This window comes from Trachinotus anak, unplaced genomic scaffold (assembly GCF_046630095.1).
Source record: "Trachinotus anak isolate AG129_WGS33_773 ecotype Australia unplaced genomic scaffold, CSIRO_AGI_Tana_v1 ptg000016l, whole genome shotgun sequence".
Taxonomy (NCBI): Eukaryota; Metazoa; Chordata; class Actinopteri; order Carangiformes; family Carangidae; genus Trachinotus; species Trachinotus anak.
The window spans coordinates 24,361,415-24,376,860 of record NW_027273867.1 but is presented as its reverse complement, the minus strand read 5'-3'; the positions used below and the strand labels follow the sequence as shown (position 1 = coordinate 24,376,860).

The 15,446-nt window shown below is 43.5% G+C and overlaps 1 protein-coding gene across 2 annotated transcripts in view; it reads left to right on the top strand.

Annotated features, from left to right (window-relative positions):
• Positions 1–15,446, top strand: part of LOC139634582 (protein MTSS 1-like) — a 49,188-nt gene that overhangs the window by 22,115 nt on the left and 11,627 nt on the right. For both annotated transcript variants that reach the window (XM_071501133.1, XM_071501132.1), the window contains exons 4-7: positions 11,188–11,272; positions 12,833–12,924; positions 13,497–13,571; positions 13,789–13,800. In XM_071501133.1, the coding sequence (XP_071357234.1) occupies positions 11,188–11,272; positions 12,833–12,924; positions 13,497–13,571; positions 13,789–13,800 (264 nt within the window). The remainder of the gene's footprint in view (positions 1–11,187; positions 11,273–12,832; positions 12,925–13,496; positions 13,572–13,788; positions 13,801–15,446) is intronic.

Below are 15,446 nucleotides of genomic sequence, written 5' to 3'. Positions count from 1 at the left end.
GTCAACACGTTGTCTCTGTGTCACTGCTGCTGATGAGAAGTGCAGTTAAACATTTCACACACTGACACTTATTGTTTTGCATGAATCATTGTCAGATGATTTAATGATGAGAACAATGTAAACATGGCGGCTCACTCGCCCAGTGTCCAACACCCAAACACTTTTATCTGCTTTCTGTTTATAAAACTTCTGAGAAATGGAGTCACAGACATGAATGACACTAAATAATCTTCTTGGTTGCTCATGAACCTTGAGGCTACATAATGGTTCCACTTGTGTTAATACTTTACACTCTTGTCAAGTGTTTCACACTATGCCACTGATTGATGGTTCAGAAGTGCAGTAATACACAAAACAGTGAAGACGATTACTAACAAATACACAATTTAATGATCCAATATTTTACATGTTTGAAGTGTTGATCTCCATCAGAAGATATATTTGTGGTTTTATGAACCAAAAAACATCTCAGTGTAGTTTTACATCTCCTCTCTCAGGCTTCTCTCTGGAGCTCTAGTAACAACAAGTCAGTCAGCCAATCAGAAGAGAGGATCTGAGCCTCTCTTCTGATTGGCTGACTGTTTTCTGAGTGATCCAATAAAAATATATCGGATTTCAGGTAAACACTCAGAGAAATGAAATCCTGCAAGGTTGGATGGTGGGTCCAGGTGGGCGGGGCTTGGCTGAGCACAGTGACTGCTTTGTTGTGACATCACAAAGTTGCAGAAGTCCTGACGGCTGGTTTTAAGGCTCAGTTTCTGAATACAGGCTGTGTGCATTTCTCTGTGGACTGAGGCTTTGATACTTTCACAGTGTTAATATAGAACCTAGACCTGCTTTATAATCACAAACACATGGACATCTACCTTTAGACTGTGTGGAGCTTTAAAATATTGAAGGAATCATCTTAACAGCTGCTTTATGAGGTCAGTCAAACCCTGCTCCTCAGTGTGAACTGAAAATCTGACGCTTTTGTGCAGTGAAGGTGACAGTTGATGTGTGTTTGTTCTCCATTTTAATTGAAGCTCAGGATGCGTCGTCGTTTTCAAACAGCAACCTGAGCAGCATCAGCGTCTTTACAGGCCAGGTCAAAGTCTGATGTGACACAAGCTTTTAGCTCTCTGAGACACACACACACACACACACACACACACACACACACACAGGGCAGTGGGTGTACACAGTCAGCCTGCCAACGCTTTCAGAATACAGATTAGTGGTGAAATAAGAGCTCTGGTTTTGCTCGGGGGGCTGGCAGCAGCTCGGGTCAAACAAATCAAATGCTCACTTCACTTTGTTTTAGTTTCAGTTCAAAGTGTGTGTGTGTGTGTGTGTGTGTGTGTGTGTGTGTGTGTGTGTGTGTGTGTGTGTGTGTTGGCTGATCTCTGAGGACAATACTGTTGGATTTGTTTTAAAATGTTGGGATTAAAGAGCGTTTGATATCAACAGGATCTCGTTTCTGCATTCCTGTTTCTCTGCAGATTGAAGCATGTTTCCACCCGTCTGTGTGTGTGTGTGTGTGTGTGTGTGTGTGTGGTCAGCCTTCACACACTGTGTGGGTGAGGGAGTAACGGAGCAGTGTGTGAAAGGCCCGGTGGCTGGGAGGCTGGTTCGTCTCCATGTCCTCTGAGCTCCTCTGTTTTCTCAGCTGCCAGAGGAGGAGAAACGACCAAACTGTTCGCCTGAATGTTCCTCAGAGGATGATTAAAGGTGCAAGGAATCATGGGAGAGATGACAGGACAAGTGATGCTGTGGTTTATTTCTGAAACGAGATGTTCAAGTTCAGTTTACAGCACATGAAGGGAGGAACACAAGTATGCACAACACATCTTTTTTGGCACTTCACTGTAAACTGAATATCTTTGGGTATTTAACTGTTGGCTGGTTTTAGGTTAAATAATTAATCAATTCATTAACAAAATAAGCTGTAAATTAAAACCATAGGGAAAATAATTGTGATTTTCTGCCATATTTTTGCGTTATAGTGAAATAAAATGTTCATGACACTGTTTGGGGAGAAAATATCTGAGAATTTAGAAGAAAAAGTCTGAAAATTTCAAGAGAAAAGTTTTACTTTTTCGTGGGTAATAGGTCTGCATGAATTGATTTTAACTATTAATTAAAGCGATATGACCTTCATGGAAATCTCACCTTATACAATATGGGACCTTTAAGAGTTTTTTCCATAAAGTTGGAACAGAATATTATGATTTCTCCTCAAATTTACAACTTCATTGTCAAAACAATTTTACTTTTTCTCCTCAAACTGTTTTAACAAAACACAACGGTATGTATATTAAAAAGATCTGCAGACAACTCGTCATGTGATATTTACCTGCAAACACAAGTCCTCAAAGTTGATTATCAGAAAGAGGGTTTAACATAATTATTATATCAAAATAAGAGCGGTTAATCACAGAATGCATAACGGTAGAATTTTCACAGCTTTTATCATGAAATAATGAAAAACCTGCTAAAATACCTTTGACCCTTTTAGTCTCAATTTCAAACCTCCACCTGCTCATGATGACAAACTGTTATAGTGACGTGACCTGCAATTTAAAATGTACCCCCCCCCCCCCCCCCCCCCCCCCCCCTCCCTCCCCGCATAAAACTGATCTGCTGCCACTTGGCTCAAAAGAAGAAATAATCTGTGATCTTCACCTGCAAGTAAGTTTTTTCTCCCCTGGGTTACTGCAGCAGCTCAGTGAGCCGAGGTCGGAGCAGCTGCCTCACTGCTGATGATTGACAGTTATCACTGCCCATGACCACCCCGTCCTTCCCCCAGGACACCAGCCACAGCAGCGACAGGTCAACAGATATGTGGGCGAAAAAGGCCCAAATCTGTCCTCTGAAATGAGAATGATCCACCACACCTGCTCGCACTGAGGCTCTCAACAAAAACCTGTAATGAAAACTTTTAAAACAAGTAATTATAACATGTTGGTTTTCACTGAGGGTTGTCCATCACACCCCAGGTCTGAAAATCCCACCAGCAGCAAACTGATACATCCAGGACGTAATCAGAGACGGGAGGTACTCCCAGGAATATCTACTTATTTAAAGAATCCACACACACACACACACACACACACACACACACACACACTCTCATGCAGAAGGCATCCTAAGACTGCAGCCTCCCCTACCAGGCATCTCTGGACTGCTCCCCTCCCTGCCTCGGTGTGTGGTATTCCAGGACCGTACGACCCCGTCGCCCTGCAGGAGCTGTGAGGAATTCTGTTTACTCCTCTAACGGGTCTCGCCAAAAAACTCCCGCCTCACATGGACTGTAACCCAGTTAAATGTGAATGCCAGCAGGTTTTAGCTGCAGGCTCGTGGACCGACCCTCCACTGTGTGACACTGTCAACGAGGCACAGATACCGTCGACCTCTTTGGCTTCTGCTTTGGTTTTTATTTAGAAATGCTGGAAGTTAAACTTCATTTAATTTTGCCTCTGTGGTTGATGTTGTGAGCATAGAGAGGACTTGGTGTCAGATGTGAAAATTTGTTTTTCAGTTTCAGTTTCCGGCATCTCACTGCACATTCTGAGCTTTTCAGTAAATGACAAGTAGATCCTTCAATCTTTTAGGCCTGAGAGGTGAAATCCAGGGTGGAAAAGTCCCTGAAATCGTCCTGCTGTGGGTGCAGGGCAATAACTGGCTGGTTTAATAATAGTAATAATTATAATAATAGTGATGGTGGCTCATAAATGACATGAAATCTTAAAACATGACGTTCTCTTTCAGGCGCCATTGTTACTTCATTAAAGTGTTGTGTTTCCTGTTGAAACAGGATGTGTTCATGTGCTCCTTGGATAGTCCAAATTCCTGAGACAGGAAGTCGGTCTCCTGACTTTGTTGTGTTCATGAGCTTTTAGATCAAATTGTGGAAACAAAATTGACGCTGCAAAGAAGATGTGTTGATCGCTGTGTCCTGTGGGTTACTGCTAATGATAATAGTTACAACCTAATATTATATTACTGATTAAATGTTAGCTGAAAAATTGATATGCAACGCGTGAGTTTGCAGCGTTGAGCAAAAGTCTCTGACATTAACCAAACATTTACTTATGTTTCTGCGTATGTGACGTCAAAACTCAGCAAGTCCTGCACCAAAGGTTTTGCAGACTTTCCAGATTCAGGTGAGTTTTCCCAGTTGGAAACTCGTTTTTCCGATTATTACAACACCACGTGAATGCAGGGTTAATACAGTGAGGGCTCATTTTGAAGTGTGAACCAATGGGATATCAGAGAGGGAAAGATCATGTGATTGGACCAGAGGTGCAGAGTATCACATGCTTTTTATTCACACCCACTTGTACGGCATGAACTTCTTAGCTATATAAGATCATTAGGATTTTTCGCTGCTGCACCTGTTGATCTTCATATTTTAAGATAAAAGATAATATGAGCAAAACATCTTTGACTTGGAAAAAACATTTTTGCACTTTCAGAAATAAATAAATCTAAAGTAAAAGCTGCTCTGACGATGTTGAAAGTTCACATCCTCAAATGTTCCTGCAGCTTTAAGTAGTTGAATCCGGCTGATAAATGGTTGCACAGACACTGTGGAGGAGCTGATGTGAAACATAAGTTGATGTGTTTGTGCTGCAGCTTCTTACATGTGGTCGTCTCTCCTGTCGTCTCTGCAGCTGAGCTCAATGTGACCTTTCAGACGTTGCTGCTAATTAGCTGTACGCTGGTATTTCGTGCCGCGGCATTAAAGAGATTGACAGAGGCGGCGCAGCGACACTTCTGCTGCTTGTTGACATGCGAGACGTATTGAAGTGGTAAAGTGACCTTGGCTATATGGAGAGAGAGAGAGAGAGACAGAGAGATATGCTGACTGATGCAACCACCGGGCAACACTACAGCTGTTTGAACATTGACCATCAGACCATCACCTGATTGGTTTTGCTCTGTCTGCCCTTCAGCCAATCAGACAGCAGCACACTGTAACATCAGAACTTTTAGTTGAACTTATTTATTACATATTACACACATGTTCCTTTCTTCTTCATGGGTTTTATACAGTTTGTGATCCTACCTGGCGTCACAGCTCTGATGTCTGAGTTCTCTGCGGTTGGAGGTGAACAGGATGCTGGGAAAGCAAATGTTATCACACACTGAACATATATTCAGAGTAATAAATATATATTATCTACTCTGATTTATCACGTTGACACTATTCTCACCTATAAAACAGCAGGATTTACTTGATACATATTATAGTGCTTTTATTACTTTCTGTTTTCAACAGCTGGCAGTCGTTTCCTGCTCCCGAGGAAGTTTTAAGAAATGGTGGCAGTTACGGTGGGCAACAAAGAAAAATTTACTTTATTACAACTTTGGTTTTATTTTTGTAGCTCAATTGTTTCTACAGGTCATGATAACCAAAGTAATTGTTGTAATTGTAAATTAATGTGAACTGTAATAACAGTTTCCTCCATCTTTTGTCAACCTAAACTCCATTTAGATTCAAATTATGACTCCTGCTTGGAACTAAAACAGTAGAAGAAGGGCTGGGTCATTAGCATCAGTGATGATAGCTGCTAAACATATAAATAAAGTCAGCTGCGACTGCACCATTTGATTGACAGGTTATCTGAAGGACAAGAAGACAAAATAAAGATGTAAAGATGTGTATGTTTCGTTTCATCCTCTCTGCCATCCTCCAGCTTTCCCGTCCTCTTCTTCTTCTACTCTGACATTTCATCCCTCCTTCTGCCCTCTGTGCTTCCTCCATCTTCCTCTTCCTCTCCTCTCTTCACCCCCTCATGCACCAGTTCTCAAAAATAGCTCTCCGTTCATAACCTCCCTGTAGCAACAAGACAAGAAATATAGTCTCATTCGACAGGACAGTGATTTACTGCCTGTCCTGCTGGGCCTGTGTGTGTGTGCGCACGTGTGTGTGTCATCAGCTGCTCCGGTTCCTCAGCCCAGTTCCACCAGTGTTCGTGTGGAGCAGCTCCTCCGGTGGGAATGTGACGGCTGGAGGGAGACGGGTTTAGATTCCAGTCTTAGATTCCAGGTCACCTACTGTTCATTGTGGAGCTCAACCCCCGTCCTCCGGTTACAGCGTCCAGAGCTGTGGGATCCACCCGACGGTGACGTTATCGTCTTGATACTCGATGTGGGTCTGATGCAGGTTTAAGAATGACATGCTGAGGAAAACGTTGACATTGTCAGTCTGATTCTCGAGGTCGTTCAGGGCAGTGGAGTTACTCCTGTTCAGACTGAGCTCAAAGTGAATTTAGATGTAGGTCAATGGAAACTTGTCAGGAGTCACAGTTTTTGCTCTTAGAGCCGAATGTGTTTGTGAGTTGAGAATATTTCAATTTGATTTTCGCTAAAACTTCATGAGCATGAAGAGACGAGGGAACAGGGCCGAGGGTCTGGAAGAAAATACTATAAAGTTTATACACAGAGTAGGGCTGGGCCAACTTTCATGACTGATTTCATATTTATATTTTTAAACACTCACCTTAACGTTCTCTGACGAGGTCTGTGATGTAAATACACTGAACTATTAAAGTTATAATATGTACTGATGTCACTACAGCCCTTATTATTATCTCTTCTTCACACCCCTTTTGATCTTTGACTAATCGCTTGTTTTCGGGACTCGCACGTGGTCGGGACTCAGGACTCCCTCTGGGGGTCTGACCTGGTCCAGTTGAGTCTCACACACAGACGAGCTGCTGTGGAGCCTCGAGGCCGTTCAGCCGAGATCAGAGTGAACCGGCTGTGGATCAGACAGAGATGCTGCTCTGTCCCAATGAATTGGGTTAACTGGGTCTCAATGGCAGTCATTACACACACACACACACACACACACACACACAGCCCAGCGTGAGAAGTCACTGTTGGGTCAATCAGCTGAATTGACCAGGAACCAATTGATTGACTGTGACCCTGCAAGAACAACAGTCGTATAATAAAACCAGGAAGCTCGTACAAATTGTGTCATCAAAAAAAAAAAAAAAAAAAAAAAGTCATATTAAAGTGTAGAATTTAACCTTATGAAACAACAACATTTCATCCTGAGCTGAGGTGGAGTTTGGAGAGAGATCATGTGTCTGTTGAAGACGTGTCCAGGCAGCGTGTCAGTTGCGAGGATCAGATCAGTTTTACACTTTACTCAGCAGATTTTGTTGAAACGTTAATCTTCCCTTTGTTTCACTCTGAATCTCCTCGACACTTTAAAGCTCAAGTTTCCAAACTAACGTAGATGGTGTCACCACAGACACAGTAACAGTCGTGTAAGAGTTTTAAAGTTCCTCGTGACATGTTTTAAGCTCTTTAAGCTATAATTAATATTTTCTTTAACGTGGTTTTCCCACATAAAAACTGGGTCTGAATCTACTCTGACTTCCTGATTGAGAAACCTGGATCAGGCCTTGGCCCCGCCCACCACCTGCTGGCTCCAGGTGTCCAGGTGAAAGAGCAGAGAGGATGAAGATGTTAGAGGAGGAAACATCAGAGAGACTCAGTCAGACCCAGACTCAGATGAGGAGTTTTTATTAGTCAGACGGATCAGAACAGTTAGCGTAGTTAGCATCTTTTATTTGTTGATGTTGTTTGTTAGATTGTAACTGGCAACTTAGCCCCGCACCCCGTCTCCACAAGTTGACAGGATTGGTTCCTTAGGTTCTATGACGTATGAATCCCTGGCTGTCTGAATCTGTTTTTAGGAGACTGTCATTGGTTCAGGATGGAAATACTCAGTCATGGTGTTGACTTTGCTCATGAAATGTCTCATACTATATCAAAAACACCATATGGACATTATCGAGGTTAAATACTTGATTTTCATTGTAGTTTTTAAATATTTTCTAACTAGAACATCTGTGAACCTCATTAGCTCCATCCAGACTCTTCAAACAGCGCCACGTCTGAAAGCACCTTAAAGATTCTTATTTAGCCTCAATTTCAACTGTGGCTCATGGCCTAAATGTGAATTTTAACAGGTAATATTATTGGCACTGGCTCCTAAAAATAAAAGTAATGTTGGTAGAAAATTATTCATACTCTAACTGCTGGGGTCCTGCAGGACAGGGTCCAGAAAGGCTGAGGACCCCGGGCTTACAGTGTGTGTGGAAACCTGCCCAGGCTCCTTGGACGCCAAATGTTTGAATTGTGAAAATCTGGGAAAACAATCTCATCTTGAGATCTGCAGTAGCTCAATGAAAGTGCACATTTTCTCTGCATGTTGCGCGTCCTGGGTCCTTTAGTTCATGTCCTGCAGCTTTAAATTTAGTAGAAACTGTTCCAGGGAGCAGCTTCTGAGCACATTTGACTCATGAAAACCTGCGGCACCGAGCTCATTTGGACGTCTGCTTTTCAACTCTGACTCTATTACTGTATAAAGATCTTTTCCAGAGAGCGGCTTCCTGCCACTGGGAACTTAAACACGGCTATTCTGAATGATATCATCCTCTAAAAGCTCACAGAAGCACTGTGCTGCCTCGATGAGACGATTGCTGGGTCTGCATGGGAATTTAGCCTGGACTGAGACACAAATACAACACCTCGTTTCTCAAAGGAGCGCAGCGAGAGAGGAGGAGACGAGGTGAGAAGAGAGGAGGTGACACCTCGTCTGAGGGTGAGAAGAGCGGAGGAAGAGGATGTGAGAGAAGCAAAAAGATGAGAGCGGAGGATGATGTGTGAAAATGGAAGAGAGGGATGGTGTGATGGAGGACGAGGAGAGAGAAGATGGTGTTTAGATGTTTGAAACACGTGATGGAGGACATGACTGAGGAAACATCCAGGGCACATTTGATTTGAGGATTTCACCATAAAGGAGAAGAGTTCATCTCTAGCACAGTTAGACTTTGTGCTCTGTGTCGACATTATTAAATTCAACACGGGCTCTTTGAATGTGATGGAAGAAACCAGGAAAGTCTACAACTCGTTAGCTGACAGAGATGGAAAAAAAACCAAAACAGTTCAGGGCTGGAAAAAGATTTTAATAAATAAGCATTAAAGCAGTCCCATGATTCCTCTGAGCCAGAGGTGGAGGAAATAAAAATTAAAATGACATAAATATCCACATTGATGTTGCATGCTACACTGAAAATGACATGTAAGTAAAAGTATTTGCAGTATGTAATAGGGCTGAATGAAAAAATGAGTAATAGTTTCAGTTAGAACGGTAATTTTTGCATTTCATTTTCACTGAAAAAAATATCACGATGATGATGATGATGATGATGATGATGATGATGAGATTTTTGCTGGAGTCTGTACAAACAAATATGTTTCTAGTCTGAAGAATATGGTTTGGAGGCTGAGGCGGACCTACTGTATATTATAATCACCTCTGATACAAATCTTCGCCTGCTCAGTGTAATTTACAGTTTTTTAATTTTAGCCTAAAACTCATCACGGTCTAATGTACGAGTCACTGAAATGGTTAACCCCCCTCATCAAGAAGACACGTCCACTGGCTCCTTATTGAAAACAATTCCTAATAATATTTACATCCTCATATAATCTAAGACATTCAGAGCAGTTCTTTTTCATAGTTCCCGAAATACATAAGGAAACTGGTTGTCAACTTTAAATCTCCAACCGACTGGAACAATCTGCCAAAGTATTCAGATTATTCAAATGTGGTTGTTTGCTGACTTCTGAATGTACTCATTGTACTCCTATTGTACATTTTTGGGGAACTGGTTGATGGGGGTTGGTGAGTGCTTCATGTGTGTGTCTGTGTTTTGTATTGTAATGTGTGTGTTTTGTTTTTTTGTATTATATTGTCTGTATTTTGTCTGGACGCCCTTGAAAACGAGATGGCTACATCTGTAGGGGTTATCCTTAAAATAAATAAATAAATAATGTATATTTCAAGCTCAGCATATATAGTTTGTTTTGCATGTGAAATATTAATGTGTAACATTATCAGTAACTAAAGCTGTGGAATAGAGGCAGTGCAGTGAAAAGAACAACATGCTGTACTTGTTTATCCTGGAGGGTCACAGGGCTGGAGCCGATCCCACCTGACATTTGGCGAGAGGCGGGCTACACCCTGGTCAGGTGAGGTCGCCGGCTCATCACAGGGCCGACACCTCGAGACAAACAACCATTCACACTCTCATTCACACCTGTGGGCAGTTTAGAGACGCCGGTTAACCCGACCTGCATCAGGACGAATGGACAGAATCTTCCACATTGGTTTCCTCAGCGTTTGAACCTGCACACTGGTCACAGAGAGGAGGCTGAAGAGGGGGAGGACAGAAAGGAGAGGGAAATGGAGAAATAGGGTGTGACGAAGAAGTGTAAAAGAGGAGGAGGAGGAGGAGGAAGAGGAGAGAGAACATGTAGACAGGAGAAAAGGGAAGAGCAGAGGAGAGAAAGAGGTGTCAGTGGTGCAATGCAGTGCTCGCTACCCCACCCCACACACACACGTTTGTAAACTATACTTGTGAGGACCCTTCATGGACTTGATGCACAGTAAAAGTGAGTTCATGTTTATTAACATTCAGTTAATCATCATAAAAATCTTTTAAAAAAGTTTTTAAAGTGTATTTATTCTGTAAATGTGCATCAAGTTCAGGTTGGAGATCGAGCATGAACGTGGTTTTCACAGGTCCCCGTTTGAACAGTAGCATGTGTGAGTGTTGGGGGTGCTGTTGGAGCTCCAGGCTGACAGGCTGTGGTCTGCTGAACTCTTCCCCAGGAGGGAGCGCTCCGTCTGGGGGAGAGAGAGGACGACCATCTGGCTCCTCCGGGTGCCTGTGGAGCTTCTGCTGCCCGCTCTGGAACAGGCTCATCTCCACCCTGCTGGAGTGTCCTTGAGCAAGACAAACACACTGAATCCATCTCAGATCTAGAGCTGCTGCTCTGGAGACAGTCCTGACCTCTGACCTTGATGTTGAGGAAAAGCCAAAGAAAATGGTTGAATTCTCTGATTTTCACCGGAAAGTTGTCAAAGCGTCTCTTCTTGAACGTCTCAGATGGTGTGGATCATGTTGCTGTTGATGGTGTTGACTGAGTTTGAATTGGATTCATACTCTTCCTAGTTTCTTCAGTGTTAGGGTTTGGGCTAGCTTCCATCAGCTTCCATGTGCAGCCTACAACTGATCATAGATTAGATTCTCTGTGCAACTTCAGATGTTTCCCTCAGAACCAAGCAGCTAACCCGATCTGTGTGTGTGTGTGTGTGTGTGTGTCTGTTTTCAGGGGGGACAAGGGACATCGGTTCAGCTCTCACCAGGATGTGCATGAGGCACCGCAGCATCGAGGCCAAACTCCGCCAGTTCTCCATGTGAGTAGATCTGTGTGTGTGTGTGTGTGTGTGTGTGATGAACAGGTGTAGCATCTCCTCCCAGCTCTCCATGGCAACCTGCTCCTGCTCCTCCTCCTGCTTCAGCTCTCCAGCCTCCATCTTGCTCTCTTCCTCCTCAGTCTCTAATCTCTCTGAATGTTTAAAGGACCCCTCCATCCTCTTCCTCGTACCTTCTTCTTTCCTCCTCAGATGATTGTTTTTCCTAATTCTCCTTCCTCCACCAACCTCCTCTCTCCTGCTCCAAACCATCACCCTGTGCTCCTCCTGTCTCTTTGTCTCTTGAGTCCTCTCTCTCCGTGTGGAGGGAGAGTCAGTCACAGGTGGAGGTGATGAGACGTCCAGCTGAGTCAGTAAACACAGACTCAGTTCAGCTGAGAGACGTAAACAGGAAACACCCTGTGGTTAAATGATGCCTCATCCATCTCTTCTCCTCCATATCCCAGATGCCCTTCATCCCGGCGTTGTCTTCCTCAGGGAGTAGGAGTTCCCAGGAAGTACAGGGGATATGACCACTACATGTCTTCTGGATAACTGTGTCCCAACTTCTGACCAAGTCTGGTTGCAGAGGATCTTAGCTGATCCCGCCCTTACTACTACGTCACAAAGTGTGGCTCCTGTCACTAAACCATAGACTGTATATAAAAATGGACGTCGATGCCGGTTCCAGAAAATGAAGCCAATGCAGAAGAGCCTTAAACCTGCATTCTATCTACTGACCATCAGGGGGCGACACCACTGGTTGCAAAAAGAAGTCCGATTGTATGGAAGTCTATGAGAAAATGACCCTACTTCTCACCTGGTTTCTGACCCCAGGAAACGTTTTCATAACGAGTTTATGGTCTCGATCACTAGTTTCAAGTCTTCTTCAATACAACACGATGTTCATTTTTAAAATTATAGTCCCATTTAATTTAAAATAGACAATAAAGTAGGGCATGCATTGGGGCGTGGCTAATGCATGATTGACACATTTTGGCTTGTCAATCAAGAGCAGTCCCTTTTAACTATTAACTATTAAAAGTACTTTAACACTTCGTAATAAAGTTTACCTCGACTTATGGAAAATGACTTCGGATTCAGCAGCGCTGCGTAGCCGAAAGATTGATGCCGTTGTCAGGTCGACAGTTTAGGTGGGCGGGCACAGTGACCTCGGCTCTCAGGTCAGCCCCACCCCTTGCTCCTCCTCAGCTCCACCCTCTTCTCCAAATATGGTTTCTTCTTCTGGTTTCAAAAAATCAAGATGCCACTTGGTTTAAACAGTTGTACCGTTATCTACACCTGACACAGCGTTCAGAGGTCTGCACCACATGTAGCCACGCTCTTTGAGCTGAAGGACCGCCTCCTCCTCCCAGCAGTTTCATCCAGAGCCCAAAATATTTTACTGTTTCTAATGGATAAAACTTTATTTCACTGCAGAGCATTGATTCACTCAACCCCTCCCTACCTCTCTCTCTCTCACACACACACACACACACTCACACACACACAGCCGAGCTCTAACAGTGTGTCTGTGTGTGTGTGTCTGTGTGTGTGTGTCAGGGTGTTTCTGGACTGTCTGATCAACCCTCTACAGGAGCAGATGGAGGAGTGGAAGAGAGTCGCCAACACTCTGGACAAGGACCACGCCAAAGGTACAAACACACACAAAAACACACACATGTTGGTCTCACTGTAGTTGCGAGGACATTTGTCGACATGGCGCCCATCAACAACATAGTTGGGCTGAAGCACAACTAAATGTCTGAGCCCCTGAACCCTGAAACCAGGTCTTAACCCTCAGACAACCCTCTGAAACTGTGAGGACCAGACAAAACGTCCTCACTGCGATGGTTGTGAGCTCAGCTTAGGACACACACCTGTAGCCATGTGGGTGTGTGTGTGTCATATGTGTGTGAGATTTCAGCGAAGAGCTGTTTTTGTTAGCTCATGAAAAATCAAAGTTTTGGAGATTTGAGTAAAAACAGCTCCAGGTCTCTTCAGTTCACCTGCTCACAGTTCTCCAGGTTCTGAGCAGGTAGGTGGTTCCAGCATCTTGGAGAACCTGGATTCAGTCTCAGTGTCTCTGTCATGTGACTCGTGATGTTGAGGCTCTGAAGATGATAAAGTGCCTTCAGCTCGTGCACGCTGCTGTATCTCCAGGTGTGTGTGTCTTTGTTGTCATCTACCTGTGTGTGTGTGTGTGTGTGTGTGTGTCGCTCCACAGAGTATAAGAAGGCCCGTCAGGAGATCAAGAAGAGATCCTCAGACACTCTGAAGCTGCAGAAGAAAGCAAAGAAAGGTTTGTGATCTCACTTTGGTCACGTGGTGGGAGGGAACACACACAACTGTCAGTCACTTATAATGAAACTGTTGTCTTCAAGTGATAATTAAAGCTTATTTAGAGGGTGGGGGAGGGGCGTGAGAATTTAAAATTAATATCATATTTCTTTTTCCGTTCTGTTCCATCTTGCTGCCTCGCCCTCTCATGGTGTCCCATCATGCACTGCTCTGCCCAGCTGATGTATTTGGTAAGTGTGCACACCCACCTGCCAGAGGTCCTGGATCAGATCCACAGACACAGTCGACAAACGCTCCAACGCTTTCTGTTCCTCAGTCAACAGCAACATGTTCCCACGTTGTGTAGATGTTTGTGTGACTCACAGAACCGGAAACACAACAAAGACCAGAGCCATAATAAACAAGAGTCTTCGGGGGGGGGGTGTAAAATGTGACACGACAATGTGGGAAAGTGTGACACAACCCAACCACAACAAAACAAAGCAGAATAACAAACTTAATGTAACACAGCTCAGTGACACACTGCACAACAATCTGTACTCTACAAAAAGAGATCACATATATATATAAAGACCAAACACTTTTACAGCAGCAAAATCTAATTCTATCTAAAAATTTTATTTCCCAATAGAATGAAAACAAATACTGAACAAAAATGACCCGTGTTTCCATCACTTCTCTAAAAACTATTTATTTTATTTTACTCTTCACTATTTTTACTGTTGATTCTTTGATAATTTCATCAGTTCATTACCTCGGCCAAAGAGGTTCTGTTTCCTTTGTCAGACGCTGAGAGAACTGAACCGATTGACACTGAACTCTGTGCAGAGATGGTTCATGAGCCAGAGAAGAAACCATCACAGTTTGGGGCAGATTCAGATCATTTCCTATGAATCTGAATTTTTTCCTCTGAGGTCTGGTTTATGTTGTTCGACACTGGCCTTGGCGGAGGTCTGTGCTCTCTCAGTGCCCTTCCAGTTTTTCAGTTGATTGATTTATTGTCAGAAAAATGTCAGAAGAGTTAAATCTCCTGTTTTGTCCGAGCAGCAGTCGAACATCCAGAGACTTCCAGTTTATAATAATATCAAACAGAGAAAAGCAGAGAATGCAGACGTCAGGACACGTGAATGTTCAGTGTGTTTGGATTCATCCTTTATCTGAAGTGTCGTCTATGAATCTGCAAACTAACAAATATACTGACGTCTGGTTTAAGCTTCAGTAAATTATTACAGAATAACATGACAGCACACAGTAGGATGGTGATAGGATGGACAACATGGTCTCATATAGAATAAACCAGCTTTAAATGAGTCACATGTTTCTATTACACTAAGAGAGGCTGACAGTCTGGATGGGGTTGGGGCTGAGGGGGTATTCATCAGTGTTCCTGCTTTGCTCTTCCCACTGAGCTGCAAGAAACCACAAGTAAACACCAAAACAAGAATAAGTAGTTCCAGCCTGGATCACGACACAGAAACCAGCCTTGTTGTGATTGGAGACGAGCTTGTTGCTGCTCCTGACAAAGGAGTCGATGGCTTCCAGCTTTGACTTGAGCCTTTGAGACTAAACAAACAGGACCCAGGATTGACCCCAGAGGAACCTCAGATGTGGTCGGGGCCTCTCCGGTCCTCGGTCTGTTATTAAAGCAGGACAGGAAACTCCCTCTGCGCTGGTGTGGATGTCAGGAGGGAAGAAGGAGAGTTTCAGAGAGGGAAAATGGGAGGAGGCAGTTGTGTCGGAATGAAATGAATGTAATGAGAGGAGAAACTGATTTAACGAGACAGTGATGGAGACAGAGAGAAGAGTTTTGCATCACTCTGCCTGAGGTTAAAGATGGATGGAAGAGGGATTAGAGAAAAACTGAAAAGAGAGAGAA